Source organism: Abrus precatorius, unplaced genomic scaffold (genome assembly GCF_003935025.1).
Source record: "Abrus precatorius isolate BTA unplaced genomic scaffold, Abrus_2018 Scaffold11, whole genome shotgun sequence".
In the NCBI taxonomy this organism is placed as follows: domain Eukaryota; kingdom Viridiplantae; phylum Streptophyta; class Magnoliopsida; order Fabales; family Fabaceae; genus Abrus; species Abrus precatorius.
The window spans coordinates 28,192,826-28,210,033 of record NW_020874303.1 but is presented as its reverse complement, the minus strand read 5'-3'; the positions used below and the strand labels follow the sequence as shown (position 1 = coordinate 28,210,033).

The 17,208-nt window shown below is 35.2% G+C and overlaps 1 protein-coding gene across 6 annotated transcripts; it reads right to left on the bottom strand.

Annotated features, from left to right (window-relative positions):
• Positions 1–5,541: 5,541 nt before the first annotated feature.
• On the bottom strand, positions 5,542–16,236 carry LOC113854968 (xanthine dehydrogenase 1-like). Of its 6 annotated transcripts, none has more exons than XM_027486342.1 (15): positions 15,941–16,159; positions 15,558–15,657; positions 15,335–15,443; positions 14,524–15,177; positions 13,693–14,406; positions 12,752–12,994; positions 11,593–11,907; positions 10,634–10,873; positions 9,501–9,785; positions 9,164–9,385; positions 8,695–8,856; positions 8,036–8,170; positions 7,617–7,853; positions 6,897–7,070; positions 5,604–6,185 (listed from the first exon to the last, which is right to left on the bottom strand). In XM_027486342.1, exons 1-15 carry the CDS (start codon positions 16,074–16,076, stop codon positions 5,943–5,945), a joined length of 3,969 nt encoding a protein of 1,322 aa, XP_027342143.1. In that variant the 5' UTR covers positions 16,077–16,159; the 3' UTR covers positions 5,604–5,942. The 6 variants fall into 6 exon arrangements, with proteins under 6 accessions (XP_027342139.1, XP_027342140.1, XP_027342145.1 ...); XM_027486343.1 differs by having other exon boundaries at positions 5,698–6,185; positions 7,617–7,633; positions 7,766–7,853; positions 13,693–15,177; XM_027486338.1 differs by having other exon boundaries at positions 5,542–6,185; positions 13,693–15,177; positions 15,941–16,236.
• Positions 16,237–17,208: the final 972 nt, after the last annotated feature.

Here is a 17,208-nt window from a genome sequence, read left to right as displayed (position 1 = left end):
AAAAGTGATTGGAGTGAAGTGGGTATTTAGAACCAAGTTGAATCCTAATGGTTCAGTCAACAAGCATAAAGCTAGGCTTGTTGTAAAAGGTTATGCTCAAATTTTTGGTGTTGATTTTTCTGACACATTTGCTCTTGTTGCCAGATTAGACACAATCAGGTTGTTACTTGCAATAGCTGCACAAAAGAATTGGAAAGTATATCAACTTGATGTCAAGTCAGCATTCCTAAATGGTTTTTTGGAGGAGGAGATTTATGTTGAGCAACCGGAAGGCTTTCTTGTGAAAGGGCAAGAAGATGATGTGTACTTGCTCAAAAAGGCTCTGTATGGTCTGAAACAGGCCTCAAGAACATGGTACAGCAGAATTGATGAGTATTTGATGAAACTGGGTTTCAACAGAAGTCTTAATGAAGCTACCCTATACATTAAAGGTGATGAAATCAATTTTGTTGTTGTTTCATTGTATGTGGATGATCTACTGGTCACTGGAAGTAATGAAGAGATGGTGAAAATGTTCAAAGAAGATATGAAACAAAGTTTTGAGATGACAGATTTGGGGGAAATGGCATATTTTTTGGGAATGGAAATAAAGCAGAAATCTGGAGAAGTGTTCATCTGTCAACAGAAATATGTGAAGGAAATCCTAAAAAAATTCAAAATGAATGAATGCAAGATAGTAGACACTCCAATGTGCCAGAAGGAGAAGTTGAGCAAAGAAGATGAAGCTGAACAAATTGATGAAACTTTCTACAGAAGTCTAGTTGGTTGTTTAATGTACTTGACAGCTACTAGGCCTGATATCTTACATTCAGTAAGTCTACTATCTAGATTTACAAATTGTGCAACTGAAACTCATCTTACTGTTGCTAAAAGAGTCCTGCGATATGTGAAAGGGACTTTGAGTTTTGGAATTAAATTTTGCAAAAGTCAGAACTGTGTTTTACAAGGATATTCCGATAGTGATTGGGGAGGCTCTCTTGATGATTTGAAGAGCACTTCAGGATACTGTTTCTTGCTTGGTTCAAGTGTATTCTCATGGAGCTGTAAAAAGCAAGATACAGTGGCACAGTCTACGGCTGAAGCTGAATTGGTTGCTGCTAATGCTGCTGTGAATCAAGCCTTATGGCTAAAAAAGGTGTTCGTAGATTTGAAAATGAAGCAAGAGGGATGTACTGAAGTGTTTGTTGATAATCAAGCTGCTATTTCGATTTCAAACAATCCTGTTTTTTCATGAAAAAACCAAGCATTTCAACATCAAATTGTTTTTCCTTCGAGAAGTGCAGAAGGAAGGTACAGTTTGCTTGACATATTACAAAACTGAATTGCAACTAGCCGATATATTCACAAAGCCTTTACCGAGAAGCAAGTTTGAATTTCTTAGAGAAAAACTTGGGGTTTGCAGCAACCAAAGTAAGGAGGAGTGTTGAAGTTGTACTTTAGTTGCTGTTGATTTCATCCATGCTAGCATTTATTAGCTGTCTTTTGTTTTTAAATAAATTTGATGTTTTACTTAGTGTTGTTTGAATGATTCAAATAACTTAGTCAGCACGTTTCAGATTTTTAGGAAGTGGTTAAACGTGTAAACGTAACTCATGTGTAGTTGCTATTTTCACGTACTTTCAGTTTTAGAGCTTCAGCTGTATTTAAAGTCTTCATTAGTTCAATAATAAAATATGACTTTACACAGCAATTTCATTCTTATGAATCTTTCTTTTCCTTTAAATATCCAACAGGTTCTAGGGTACAGACTAACGGATTCCTGGTAGAAAAATCCAGCTATAACATATCTATGCTCTTGCGGAAAAAGAAAATGCGATGAACCATGCAAAATTATAAACTACCTGCAGATTCCAATTTGAAGAGTTAGAAAAATCACCCACTACTTAGAAAACTATCAACAGAAGCAATTAATTAAAATAAAGATGAAGCATGATCTTTAAACATTGTGATTCATTTCACAAGTGCCACAGGCAATGGAGAAAAACTTACAAAGTGGAGGATCCATCATTCCGAAATGCAATACATACACTTAGTTTTGCCATTATCATAACAAAGCGATAGACAAAGGAGTGCAGAGAAGGGAAAGCAGAGTAGGGAAACCCTGTGATTTTATAGCGGATTTTCTTATTATCTTAGTTATGTGTTTGGTCCCTTTAAATATAGTCATTTTTGTGATTAGTCCCTACAAACATTTTTATTAGGAAGTGGTCCTTCTAAAATAAAAAATTTAGAAATGGTCTCTGCCATTAATCTCTTTTTTATTATGTGCTAAACTGACTAACGGAGAACCAGCTCAACACTCCATATGATACTACGTGGTCATTTTGAAGTCCAATCACAGTCTATATGTCATACCACATCATTTATTATTTTTTATTTTTATTTAAAATTAAAATTTATAAATAAACTCCTGAACCTATTTTATATAATTGCATAAAAATTCTTGTAATTTTTTTTCTTTCTTCTCTACAGCCCCTCTCCCTTCCTTTCTTCCCCTCTCCCGCCCTCGCTACCTCCTTCAAGCACTCATTCTTCCCTTTCCCTCCTCCTCCCTCACAACCCACTGCAAGCACCCCTTCTTCCCTTTCCCTTCCTTATAACCCCCTTCAAGCATCCCTTTCTTTCTTTCTTCTTAAGCTACTTGAGTGGTTAAAACCTGAGCCTCGAGAAAACAAGCTTCCAAGATGGGTCCATTTAAGTGGCTTCCAATCAATTGAACCTAGAGAGTTTTCTCTTTCACATCTCAGGCTTGTTACCAACCCATTCACACCACCCATCTTATCATGTTGATCTTTCAAGTGGTGCTGGTCCCAAGCATGAAAAGTTGGAAAGCATATGGGTTTTGCTCCAAATTATGAAAAGTTGGAACCTTTGTGTACTTTTCGGATTTCCCATATCATATCACTTGAAAACTGTCTCCACCTTCGTCAATCTTTCAAAATCCCACTCTACAATCACCATTTTCAAGAAAACCAATTGTACCACAAAATCCTCACCTACCTCGACTCTCTCCCTTCCGTCCAAGACTCCGATTTCACCAACCTCTTCTCTGGGCCCAATCCCTCCGATATCTTCCTCCATCTTGACCCTAATCACACTGCCCACGACACCTTTCTCGGTGCCAAGCTCTCATGGACCAACGACGCTACCGCCGCCACGTTCCTCCTCAAAATCACGTTCCTCCTCAAAATAAAAAAGAAAGACAAGCAAAGGATTTTTTACCAATACTTCCAGCACATTCTCTCTATCGCCGACGAGATCGAACAGCGTCAGAAAAAAGACATCAAACTACACGTCAATTCCAACACCTGCGAGACAAAGGGGTTAGATAGAGTGGGTAGTGAAGACGAAGAGGAGAGGGATGGGGTGATGGAGTGGGTAGTGGAGAGGTGTAGGGTTGGGGTTATAGTGGGACAAGGTGGGTTGGAGAGGGAGAGGGGGTGGTGCGGATGGGAATGAAAGTGTGGGCATTTGGAGGATAGTGGAGGTTGGAGTTGGGGTTGAGGTGAGGAAGGTAGAGTGTGGGGAAGAGGAAGAAAAAAGAGTGTGGATGTGGGTGGGAGTGTGCGGGTGAAGGGGAGGAGTGGTTGTCTAAGGAAGAAGGGGATAGAGTGGCTGTCTAAGGAGGGAGAAGGGGAGGGAGTGGGAAAATGAGTCGGGGTAGGAGTGGTGGAGAAGTGCTGGTGTGAAGAAGGTTTATTTACAAATTTTAATTTTAAATAAAAAATAATAAATAATGTTACATGTTACGTAGTTTATGATTGAATTTCAAAATAGCTACATAGAGTGCTGAGTTAACTCTTTATTTGGCAGCTCAACATTTAACAAAAAAGAGATTAACGATAGAGACTATTTTTTTAATTTTTTATTTTAGAAAGACCACTTTTTAATAAAAATATTTGTAGAAACTAATTATAAAAATAATTATATTTATAGGGATCAAAAATATAATTAAACTTTTTTTTATTTGACTAATCAGCAGGTTTGGGATTGACGGGCTTTGGACTTCGTGGGAGGGAGAATCGTTTGGAGCACTTTTATTTGGGCCTCCCTATTTAAAATTTGATAAATAATACAAACGAGGACCAAGGAATGTTTTGGTAAATTTTTTAAATTAATGCTATTAATACTTTTTCATTTATTTTTTAATTTACCTTGTAACCAATTAAACAGTATCAAGTTCTTCTGTCATAATTTTGTGCAATTTTTTTCATATCGAATTGCAATTTTTTTTTGTCCAAGGCCTTTGGATAAGTAAAAAGAAGATATAACACAAGGTAACCTTGTTTTTAGATCAGTTGTTTCGGGAAAAAAAAAATGTGACTTTTAAGAGTATTTAGAATATTCCACATTAAAATCTTATGTTTGGATATCTAGACAAAGAATTCTAAAAAAGATTAGAATTTGAATCGATTTTTTAATACAAAATGGAGATTTTGAATTTTTACCTTATTAATTGCCGTTTATAAAATCCTCTACTGGTGTTCACTATCAAACTTTGTTTGTGTATGATAATCTCAAAAGAAGTGAGAGAAGAGGAACCACAGGAATGGATGTGGGTGCAGTAAAGGTTGATGAGTAAAATAACAAAAGCAAGGATGATGAGGCAAAGGTGAAAGTTAGAAGAAATAAGGTGTTTTAAAACCTCTGGTGAAGGTATCGAACTCAACATCAGACAAAGAGGCAAATGAGATGAGGGAGGAGAGAAAATGATGATAAGTAACAAAGGTTCCAAGACCATCGTAAATACTTTGATGGTGTCTCCAAAAAGCTGTATGGCCTCAACAAGTGTCTTTGTCTCTAGAAAAGATACAAATTGTTTCATTGAGTATTTTCCTATCGTGAAAATCAGAGAAAATTTAATTATCATATTCTCACAAAAAAGAAGTTTAATTGAAGTATTTGAATTTCATAAAATTTTTTATTTCTTAAAATTTTGAAATGAATCATCCAAACTTAGGGTTAAAGTGCTGCTATATTTGGTTCTAGACTTCTAATTTTTTCTGATTATGATGATGAATAGTACAAACAATTATACATAAAACTGTCGGTGAATAAATGGTAGTCGTTTATTTATGCACATGTCATGGGATAAATTTAAATGTTGATATTCACAAAATTATCACATTATTTGTTGAAAATTCATGAAGCTATTTCAAACCATAGAACATTTCTCTTCAAACAAAATTATAATCAAAATACATAACGCATATGTAGTAGAAGTTTAATTTAGAAAAATCAACATATAATTTTATAAGATAACTTGATGAAAAGAATATTAAGAACCCAACCTATATATTGTCCATCTAAAATTCCCAATTAACACCTACAAGGTATAAGTAAAAAATAAACTTACTCCGTTAACTTTTTTAGTCTTATAAGATAATGACACGACACTAATATTGAAATTATTTCTTAAATTTCCAATATGTTTTATCCCTTGTTGATTATAACTATTCTTATTTCATTGAAATTCTCAAAGCATGTAAAATTATAAATGTTTGAGGATAACTAGAAGTAATCCATTTTTATTCTTCTTTTAACATTAGATTTTTCAATAATTTTATTATTTAATTTTATGATAATTGTGTAAAATTGAAAAGGATGGGAAGGGGTATAATCTAATTAACCAAATTTGATGTTTTGTCTTCGTATGTGGCTCTATTATATGATAGATCTACAAATACATTTGTGGCAGTAAGACCCGTGTTAATGGGAATTAAATATAGAAGCAACAAAGATCAAGAGAGAGGTGAGATGGAGCCGGTAACAGTAAAGTTGACATTGCTTTGCTGCCACGCCCGCGATTGCTGCATCATATCAGGAGGTGAGAGGTGAGAATTGGACATTCTCTAGGTTTGAGCCCAAGGTTTTGGACATGGGATGCATTATTTGTGAGCATTCACTTGTGCTAAAAAATCAACATCTGAATGAGCAGAGTATCAAACACTAAGTTTGGGATGGAAATCTGAGTTAACAAACGACGATGATAATTCATCTAAACAAGCCATTCGAATTCTCTCAGGAGTTGCAGGACTATCAAGAGGAAACCAATCATTACATTCCATTTCAGCTCTCGCAGCTATGATGGCATCCTTGATGGCAAAGAGCACTGCAGATGCTAGGAAAAAAGGAGGCTCACCAACAGCTTTAGATGAATGGATGGCCTTAACATTTGGATGGCCCTACCAGTTAGCAAACACAACAATAGACAGGGTTAGTGATAGTGATATCTTTAATTTTGTGAATGTACATGTAGGGAATAGCCAAACAACCAAGAAAATAGTAACTATCAAATGGGCTTTATGTTATGAGAAAATTTTCAAAATCTCAAAATGGTGAAGACGTGAGAATGATGTTGAAGGAGATATGAAAGCATTTTGAAAAATTAACACGAAAATGAACAATTGAAGATAATTAGGTAGCATTGTGTTCCGAATTCCAATAGATACCAAAAAGAAAATGTCAACAGAGCTCTGGTGATTCTATGCATAAATTAAGTCCAGGATTTCGTATCAAATGATGGACATTTTATTTGATTTACAGAAGAAAAAATATCATCATCTATTACCACAATGTCAATGTCCCAGACTTAAGTACTAAACATGGTTTTTCTCGTACAACAGACATGTAAGACAAGTGATTGTTTTACGTACAACATCAAATCTATTAGTTCCATCATTCCTTATTATTAGAGATGGGGGGCAGTACTTGATCATTTGTTAATCACAAGGATTATCTTTGTTTATTTTTCCTCTTTACAGCCACAATACCCGTGTCTGGGATTACCCTCGTGACTCCACTGGGCAAGGTAGCACAATGGAATCATTTTCATGTGCATCATCCACTTACCTCAAGAAAAGAACTACAAAATAATTCAGGGTTCAGGAACATACCTTGAGGAGTGAGACATTAAATTTCAAGGGAACATCATTTATAGAAGGAATTTTATAAGCTCCAGGTCCACATGTGTAGAGGCACCCAGATGGAATCCATTTATGTGCTCCATCTCCCCATTTAAGTTCTTCTAAAGCTACCCAACCCAAACCTTGCATAAAAGCTCCCTCGATCTGAGAAAATAAATACAAAGAACAATATGAACTTACCATCCAAAAATACATCAACAGGATTTTCAAGAATAGGGTGGAAAAAATTAGGAAGTTGTAATTGACAGAAATTTTAGAATATCAAGAAGACAAGGAAGACGACTTTCATCATTTCCCCAAATTGGTCACAGTATCAAGAATCCAGAACCGTTTACCTTGCAATTAAAACATTGCAAAAACAGTCTTCGAAAATTTTCACAATTCTCACAAAGTTAAGCCAATCTTATATTAAGAAAAGTTATTTTATCACAATCAAATGTTTGTAACCAAAAAAGTCAACACAAGCACTTAGATTTAAAAAAATGCTTACAATATTCAAATTATTCATCGAAACCAAATTTATTCACCATTACAAAATTTAAGGAAACTGACTTTAGTTCTTTTCCATCAAATTTTCTGATTTCCGTTTAGAGGAATTCCTGTCCTCTCTTTTGTGCTCTTTCTCCTTCCTTAATAAATTTGCTTGTCTATTCTTTAATTAATAATAAAGAACTATAGAAAAAGAAGTACCTGTCCAACATCTAGAGCTGGATTCAGTGAATAACCAAGATCCAAAATTATGTTTGCCACCCCGGTGTAAAAATCTCCAGTCAGGGTGTCAATTTCAACCTCAGCAAACGCAGCCCCATACGTGAAATATCTAAAAGGTTTTCCTTTACCCGTCGCCCAATCAAAACCAATATCAGGTGTAATATAAAATCCGTGGGCAGAAAGGTCTATTCGCTCTGCATAGCATGCACTAACTAGCTGAAATAAAAAAGCATAACAAACCACGTTCAGTAGTTTTCAATCACAAGGAACCTTGTAACAAAAGTGACAATCATAGAAGTTACTTGCGCAACTAGACTAATGTTGACAAAGCCTATGCAACATTTTTTTTAAGTAGATCACTTTTTAGACTGAAAAGAAAAATATGCAAATTTGAGTACCTCAGCGAATGAGTTGAAGTTACGTTGTGAAGCAATAGGTTCCATGCGTGCATTTATTTGCTCACATGCATCTAAAACCGCTGCTCCATACATATCAGAACTTGCAGACGCTGCTGTGGGAGAAGAATTAGGAACCTAATTTTGCAGCAAGCATGAGGATATCATAGCAATTTAGTATCAGAAACAATAGCCTCAGATTCAAGAAAGGGTAAAAGGGGGGAAAAATAAAGGAATAATCCAAAATTCCAAATGAACCAGAAAAAGCACAGAAGGATATTTAGTATACTCAAAATATTTATAAACAAGGTTGCAAAGACATAGTCTCTTTCCTATGATTGCTTGCGAGTTTTAGTTGTTCTTCTCCGAGTTCCTTTGGAGAATTTATGAAATTCTATATATAAAACATTACAATAATGTTGGTCTGTTTTCCCATTGTTTTTGCAAACATGTGCAAGTTTTTTAAATTACCAACTACAGTTTGGTGTTCTAAAACCCTGAACTTGACTTAGCTGATTTTCTTTTAGAAGAAGTCCACGTAACTCACAAATAATGTGGCAAGGGAAGATGAGAAAGAAAGTAATAAAACTACTTATTTATCTGGTATACACTAATTTTCAATAAGAAAACAACATAAACCTTTTAAAAGAGTTACTTAGTACCTTGTCAGTACTGGTATCTGATATAAAGACAGAACTAAGAGGTATATTGAAAGCTGAAGCAGCAATTTGAGCAACCTTCGTATGCAGTCCTTGCCCCATTTCTACACCTCCATGGGTAACTAAAACAGTCCCATCCGTATAGACATTAACCAGAGCACCTGCCTACAGTTATTAAGAGAAAATGAAAGTACACCACTATCATTATCTAATAATAGAATTTTACAACTAACAAATATTAAATAGAAATTTTTTTAAAAATAAAACAAAATGAAACCAAATGAGGAGACATCTATGTTAGAAATAAGCTCTGGGCGTATCCCTAACAGCAGCTACCGAGTCTTATGCTAGAAAACGTTACCACAAAATAAACATGACAAGCTTCCTTATTTCATCAAATTTTAGTTGAAAATTTTAAATCCCCTTTTTTAAAAAAAGAAATTAAAATAGCATGGTACAATTCAGATTTTACCTGGTTCATAAGCTTCGTTGTAAAGGATATACCAAACTTAGTAGGAACCATAGCAATGCCGCGCTTCCTCCAGCGGTTATGACCATTGAATTGGTCAACTTCTTCACGTGCCTTTGCAAAGTCACAGGATAACTTAAGTTCATTCCACAACGGGGCTAGTGTGCAGTACTGAAGACTCTGCCCATAATGCAGAACAGATCCTTCTCCTTGAAAATTAATTTCCTAGAAAGAAACTTGATTTAGTAAGATTAACTAGAAATTCCGACATCAAGTGGGATGTCAGTAAAATTTCATATGTACAATTAAAGAGAGAAAACACCAAAATTTTGTAGCTTACCCTTATCTTTTCAGGGCTCATCTTGAGTTCCACAGCAATCCTTTGAATCCAGTTTTCAGTAATGAGCATGCCTTGAGGACCACCAAATCCACGGAAAGCTGTATGGCTAGGGAAATTAGTGAAGCAAACTCTCCCCATTATTCTCATATTTGGTATTTCATACACATTATCTGAATGAAACATTGCTCGTTCAAGGACAGCAAGTGACAGATCCAGTGAATTTCCAGCATTGTTATAAATTTCAAGATCCAGGGCAAGCACCTTCCCTTCATTTGTAAATCCAACCTGAATCAAAATAACACCTCTCATTAATTATCAACCATGAGAAAAATTAAGAAAACAATGCTGTTACGCAATTTAAAACAATTGGCCAAAAAATAGGATGTACAAAACCATGGGTCAGCAAGAAACAAAGCAAAGTTGATTATCTCTCCTAGTAAGATTTTCTTTCCCCGCATCTGATTCATTCTCATGATCTTTTAAGTTATTCACACAAACTTGGCACATCTGAGAGGCAAGGGCTACTGACTCATTTTTTATTGTATTTAATTCCATTTTATGCGAGATGTTATGGCCCTAGTTAACGAGTCAAGAGGTGTAAATCTAAGCTTATAGTTGTGGAGAGAGACTGGAATCAAAGCATTTCTGCTTATGTAGGACTTCGGAGTAGGACTTACTATATATAATGCAAGTTCCAAAAGATGTTAGTGATCCATGTTTAAGAGTTGAAAATTGATGGAAAGAGCTGTACAGTTTATCCATCTTCAATATATCATTGTATCACACAAATACAATGTAATGAAGATTTTGATGGTGAACTTACGCATAGGATTTAATCTAGGTGGGCAATGGAGAAACACTTGCTACAAGACCAGTGTGGCGGAGGATAAGCAAGTGAAAATGCTTTGATAGTGAAAATGAAGGATCAAATGGATGATAAATCCATTACAGAGGAAAAAGGTAGGCCTAAGAAAACATTAGGAAAAACAATTAAAAAACTAGATATTCTCAATTTCATACTGTAGCAGAGTGCCTTAAGAAAACAAAAAATTCACAGGATTTAGTTTTACAGTAAGATATTGACGTATGAAGAAAAACACCAATTAAATGTAAGTAAATAAATGTTGCAATACCTTGTACTTCCCTAGAAAACTATGTCGTTGACCAGTTATCATCATGTCTACATCTCTGTCCAGTGTGATTTTCACTGGCCGATTTAACAGATATGATGGAACTGAAGCTGCAGCAGCAACAAAGGCTGATCTTGTCTCCTTGCCCCCAAATCCACCACCAATTCGCTTTGTTTTGCAAACTACCTTTGACATGGGAAGCCCCAGAACATGAGAAACATATTTCTGGTGTTTCTGAGGGGCCTGCAATAACATATTGTTATTTTCACAACACAGCTGTTTCCTTCAAGCCATAAATTACAGGCAATATAAGCAAGCAGCATTCAAGAATCACACACACACACACACTCTCTCTCTTGCATAGACACAAACACATGACTTCCTTCCATATATCTAGGAGTAACACAACAGACAAAGTGAAAGTGAGAAAAACATCATCAGCTCACACAACTATCTTGCAACAGAAAAGTAGTGGAGTAAATGATTAAACATTTTCCACCCTGTCAAAATAAAACAAAGGGAACCATCTGAGCATATATTGGTAATCCTCTTTATCAAGTTGTTTCTCCTTCTCAGTGCCAGTACTGTCATAAAAAAAGTTTTCAAAACATCCATATGAACACCAGCTATTAAGATAGTTTTTTTGCTGGAAAATTCCATTTCCTAGTCCAAAGAGCTTTAGATAAAAACTACTTAAGTAAGAATGGTATACTTTGTATTCTTGCATACCCTGCCTTTTTCTTATTGTCCATTTTTTTTTAACTGTTATCATCATTATATTCATCTGCAGTTCTCAGCACTTAATCGTAAATGAATACTGACGTGGTTCAGTCATACATGGATGAATCTTTCAATAAAGCAATTGATACAATAAAACAAGCTACAGATTTCAGATAACTCAGTTTCCAAAAATTACATAGATCATAAACTTTAGGTATTCACTACAAAATTGTACAACTTACTTGAGTAGATGATATCATATGAACTTCATTTCCACCATCCACTGTCCATACCAAACTGCTATGTGGCTCCAGATAAAAGTGTTCCTGACCTCCCATCTGAACTTCCCCTTCAATTATTCTGTCACATTGACCTGATTGAAAACAGTTATCAACATCACCTTTAATCAAACACTTTTCAGTGTTGGGATGAAAACTTTTAGCATTGATGGCATCCTGTATTGAAAGGATGGCTGGGAGCTCTTCATACTCAACATGAACTTTTCTTGCTGCAATCTTTGCATTTTCATGAGTATCAGCCACAATTACTCCTATAACCTGGAAACATACATATATCCCGTTTTTACTAATAATGGCAAAAGGTTAATCCTAGTAATCCAAGACTAAATATTCCATGACCAACACTGTAAAGGACATACATCAACTTTGAGATTTGGTCAAATTTAAAGACTGTTGGAAATAGACCTTCAACTATGAGAGGGGATACAGGAGAGCTGTAGGAGATCATTACCCATAACTGTGAACTTTGTTGTAAAACTAACTAACTGATTAATGAAATAGTTAGTCAGAAGTAACGCATAGTTGGAAAGAATATATAGGGGCTGTTAGAAACTGTTTGAGGCATTTAGATTGTAATTTGGAAAATTCTGGGAGAGAGCTGAGACTCTCAAATCAACTCAGCATTCACTTTTATCACTCTTGCTCCGTTTTTCTGGGGTCTGTTCCTCATTCGGCAGGTTTGGGAAATTTCAGTTTATGCATTAAAGGTTATATTATTTTTCTCTTTTCAACAGTTCTATCAAAGACGATCATAGGAGGAGGCCAAGTGGGCATTCCTGTGTGATTGGGAATAGGAATGTACAGTAAAATGGGCAATTCATCATCATGATATTAAGTGAGACATTGAAGTAGAATTTATTTTATGATTAGATGATAAGCTGATAGTGAGGACTATTTAAGAGACTCTACCTCAGTTCAGCAACCAGACTGTATAGATCTATAAATAAATATGTTGCGTGAAAAAAAGAGTAGGTGGGGCAGGGCATTCAAAGCACAAAGATGAGAGCAAAGTGTGAAGATTGAAATCAGAATTCCTTTCCCTTTAAGCTCAAAATTATTATGAACAAATCGTGAGTGAGATATTATTCAGTAAGCTACATACCTGACCCACACAAGTGACATATTCTACAGCAAATAGATCCTCATCGGCAACAACTGGTCCAATTTTGATGTCACCCGGGACATCTTTGGCCAGAAATAAGCCTACAAATCCAGGCGAGGATATGGCCCCTGAATCATCAATTCTAAGTATTCGAGCATGGGGTTTTCTACTTAAAATTAAGGCAGCATGCAAACCATTAGGAGGCATTTGTGTGTCATCAGCATATTCTGCTTCTCCTGTAACCTGAATGTAAGTTATATTAACCCTGTAGCCAAGCATTCCGCTGAAAAGTAAAGTGCATAATTTACTGAAAGAGACGACATGTGCCAAACATAATAGAAAGATTGAGAACACCTAGTGAAAATGTGAAACTAGAGAGAGAGAGTCCAGGTAACATTCAACTATAAGTAACAATCGAGGAAAGACTCAATTAATGAGATTAGAATTTGCTTAATAAACTAAAAATATGGATCCAATATATTTCTATAAGAAACTAAAAATAAGGATCCCATATATGGAAAACATTTAGCCAACAAAAAGGACATCATATCAAATCTTTTTATTTTTGTATAAGAAACTAAGTCTGTGCCCATTATCGAACAGTCCCAGAAGGCATCGCTGCCAATAACATGCCAAGACAAGGAATGATAGTAGGCAAAAGTAGATGTAACAAAAATAGAAGTTGCGTTTTGCATATGATATATGGGGACAGCAGAGACAATACAAGTTTCTTCAGGATGCATCTCATGTTCAACATACGATTTCTTTACAGGATCACAAAGTAACAAAATCCTGCCATATTTTTAATTTCCACTACAATGTAGAGAAAAGTAACAGGATTCAATCTTTCATCCTATCACATCTTTGCAAGTTAAACAGCAAGACAAACAGGAAAAAGATACAATATAACTAATTTAGGGAATACTGCATAATTGTCAAACCTGAAGTCTTGAAGATAAATGAACCTCAGGAGAACCCACAGATGTCCCATGTTTCATGATTTCATAGTCTTGAGATGCTGTAGTTGGTGGACGGTGGACTGAGTGCATAGCAGATAGATGGGATAATGGTATACTCTCTTTGATGCCATCCATCTGATGAGACACCCACACAAAAAATTTAAAAAAAAAACTTAGAGTCAAAGATCTACGGAACTCTACCATTCCACCAGGAGCATCTTCCTTCAGTAATACATCATTTTGTAGGACTTTTAATGCATTTTGCAACAAATCTTGGTCCCAAATCTTTCCTATGACAAATTCCTTAGTTTTTTTAGCGGAAAGTGAAAATGGAGCCACCCCACCATAAAAAATTGAGGCATCAGCAACCACCCAGTTTTCACTATGTTCCTGCAGATGAACGCGAATACCTGCATTTACAATTGCAATATCATCATCCCTTCTATGAGACTGTTTAAATTCTTTCACAAACTCAAAGCTCCTACTCCATGGCAGGAATATTGACAGCAAGATTTCATCACTTTCCAAATCCACCTTACGATAACCTAGGAAGAAATTTTCTGCCAGTACTGTCCTGATATTTCCCTTATTGTTAATAATTTGAAACTTTGCTCTAGCTGCCATCCAGAGAGGATTCAAGTCTGATATTGGACTGGCAGTGCATATATTCCCACCAATAGATGCAGCATTTCTTATCTGTGTTCCAGCAAACCATTTCAGTTGCTCAATAAAAGCTTTACAAGACGAAGTTTCATGAGCAGCTCGCTCAGTTACAACCTTTCTGAAAAAATTCAAGAGATCAGATAGTCTTACTGCTGCACCTATCTCCAAGCCATCATCCTTTGCATCCAAGATATTTAATTCTGGCACATGCATTACAGAAATCAGAACCCGATATTGCATTCTCTTTAGTCTCATTTCAATTCCTACCTCTGTATTACCAACTAACAACTTTGCATCAGGATATTTGGCTTTTAAATCCAATACATGTTGAAGTGTTAAAGGCCGATACCACATTAGCCCACCAGATCCAGTCAAAGTTAACAAGGTTGGTGTCCTTAACAACAATTCAGGAGGAAAAATAAGTTCCTTTTCCGTGAATTTGGTCCCATCTATTTCATCATAGGAAGTGGGCTTATATCTATCATCACTAGCTACACATTTATCATTTACATTGTTTAAATTACACGAACAGGGTTTTCCTGATGATGGGCAAACAGACTGGCCCTCTGGAAGGCTCAACGAAGAAACACCAGTATATAAGCTATCGCTAGTTTTGGCAAAGACCCGGAATGCATCAAGTATTGGTCTGTAACCAGTGCATCGGCACAAATTTCCAGCAAGACATTCTTCAATTTGTTCTTCACTAGGTGGTGTTTGACTTGACCGCAATAATGCATACATGGACATAACAAAACCAGGCGTACAAAATCCACATTGCGAACCATGAGCGCGAGCCAGGGATTCCTGGAGAGAAAACAAGGGTAACTCCAAAGTATTGATGGGTAAATATAAACTTAAAATAAGAAGAAATCTCATAGACGAACCATTACAGCATGAGAACCAAACAACTAAATGATAAACACGCATGATAAAAGAAGATAATAGTATGAACATGTGTGACCTGGATAGGGTGTAATCCACGCTTGCAGCTTCCCAAACCCTCGACTGTAATCACGTGCATCCCTTCTACAGAATATAGAGGGGCTAAGCAAGCATTGATAGCATAGTGTCTGAAAGAACATTTTCAAACTAAAATAGTAATTGTGGTGTTAAAATACAAGAGAAGATAAATGTTTCACATTTATGAGCATCAAATCACCATGGCATAAGAAAGAAACACTTACGAACATTTCTTCAATTTTCGATCATAATAAGAAACCATAACTGTGCAAGCTCCACAACCACCTTCACCACACCCTAGCTTAGTCCCTGTCAGACCTATATCTATTCAACCAAAGAGCGTGGAAAACCATAATCAGCTTCGTTTTTATATGAAATAACCGAATCATCACACAATGAACAAACAAACAAAAAGGGATAAGACACGTTCCGTTTTTCTAGCGACCAATCAACAACCAAAAACTATGAATCCTAAAATAAATAAATAAAGAAAATAAAAACAATAATCTCTTCAGTAGAAGATGCCACGATTAAGCACGTAAGCTAAGATTTTAAACATGAATTCCAAAAACTGAAAAAGAAAAAGGATTCATAGAGAGAGCGAAACCTCTGAGATACTCAAGAAGCGTCAAATGAGCGAATCCATCAGGCAACACTCTACGAACTCCGTTTACATATAAGATAGCTTCAATCGACACCTTCAAATCTTCCTCTGCCTTTTCCTCCGTTTTCAACGATCCCATTTCAGTGTTCGTAACTTGTTCTTCTTCTTCTTCAACTAAAAACAACTACAATACTAAACTAATCACAATGAACTTTGTATGCTCTCTTTCTATCATTGTGTTTCTCGTGACAAAGCAAATCGGAATCACTTACGGAACCAAGCCAGAAATTAAATAAATTAAATATCATACATAACGTTACCGTATTTATTTAGTGAAACGTGCCCATGCTGCCTCATCATTCCCACAAGAGTACACTGAGAATGTCACATTGAGAAACTTAATCAATATTATTTTATTCGAGGGAAAAGAAATTAATATAAATGCTCTTGTTATAATAAACTTCTACAATAGTGACTTTCACATGTTTGTTTATTTTTTATCGCTTGCTGTTATATTATTCATTTAATTTTTTCCATACTTCTTTATTTGTCTTATTCTTTAATCAATAACATTAAGAGATTAACTGATAAAATCCAAAATAAATATAAAACTATGATTATTATTTATTCAAAGTGCTAACAAATAGGCGGTTATGCTTAGCCAGTTGCCCCGTCAGCTCTACCCAATACTCCCACTTTTGCCAGCCGCCTCTATCTAAAGGATTTGTCACAAGCGAACAGATTTACTATTATTATATGTTGATTTATTAGGCTACAAAAACTCCTTAAATAGCCTGAAGTTGTCTTCTTTAACTGAGCAAACTTTTGAAAAAAAATTATCTAACTTATTTAGTAAATGGCCCTAGTAGTTAATATAAGTTAAATTACAAGTCTCCTATTTATTTTTATCCCTTATTAAGAATTAGTCTATGGCTCTATGATAATAATTTTAGGTCGAAAGTCACTTGTCAAGCAAAAAAGAAAAGACATATAAAAGTTTTAACCATTTTGTTTTAGTTATACCTTTTTCATGAAAAAATAGTTTTTAAAAATATATTTTGAAAAACTATTTTGAGTCATTATAAACAGATAATTATAATTATTCTTTAAAATAAATAAATTGTTTTTTATAATTACAATTAAAGAAAAAATATTTTTTTTAATTTTTTGAAAACAAACAACTGTGTTTTAAATTTTAACTAACGGACCCTTAATACAATTGTTGTAAAAACAATTAGGTTTAACAGGCCGAAAGACAAACATACAAATAT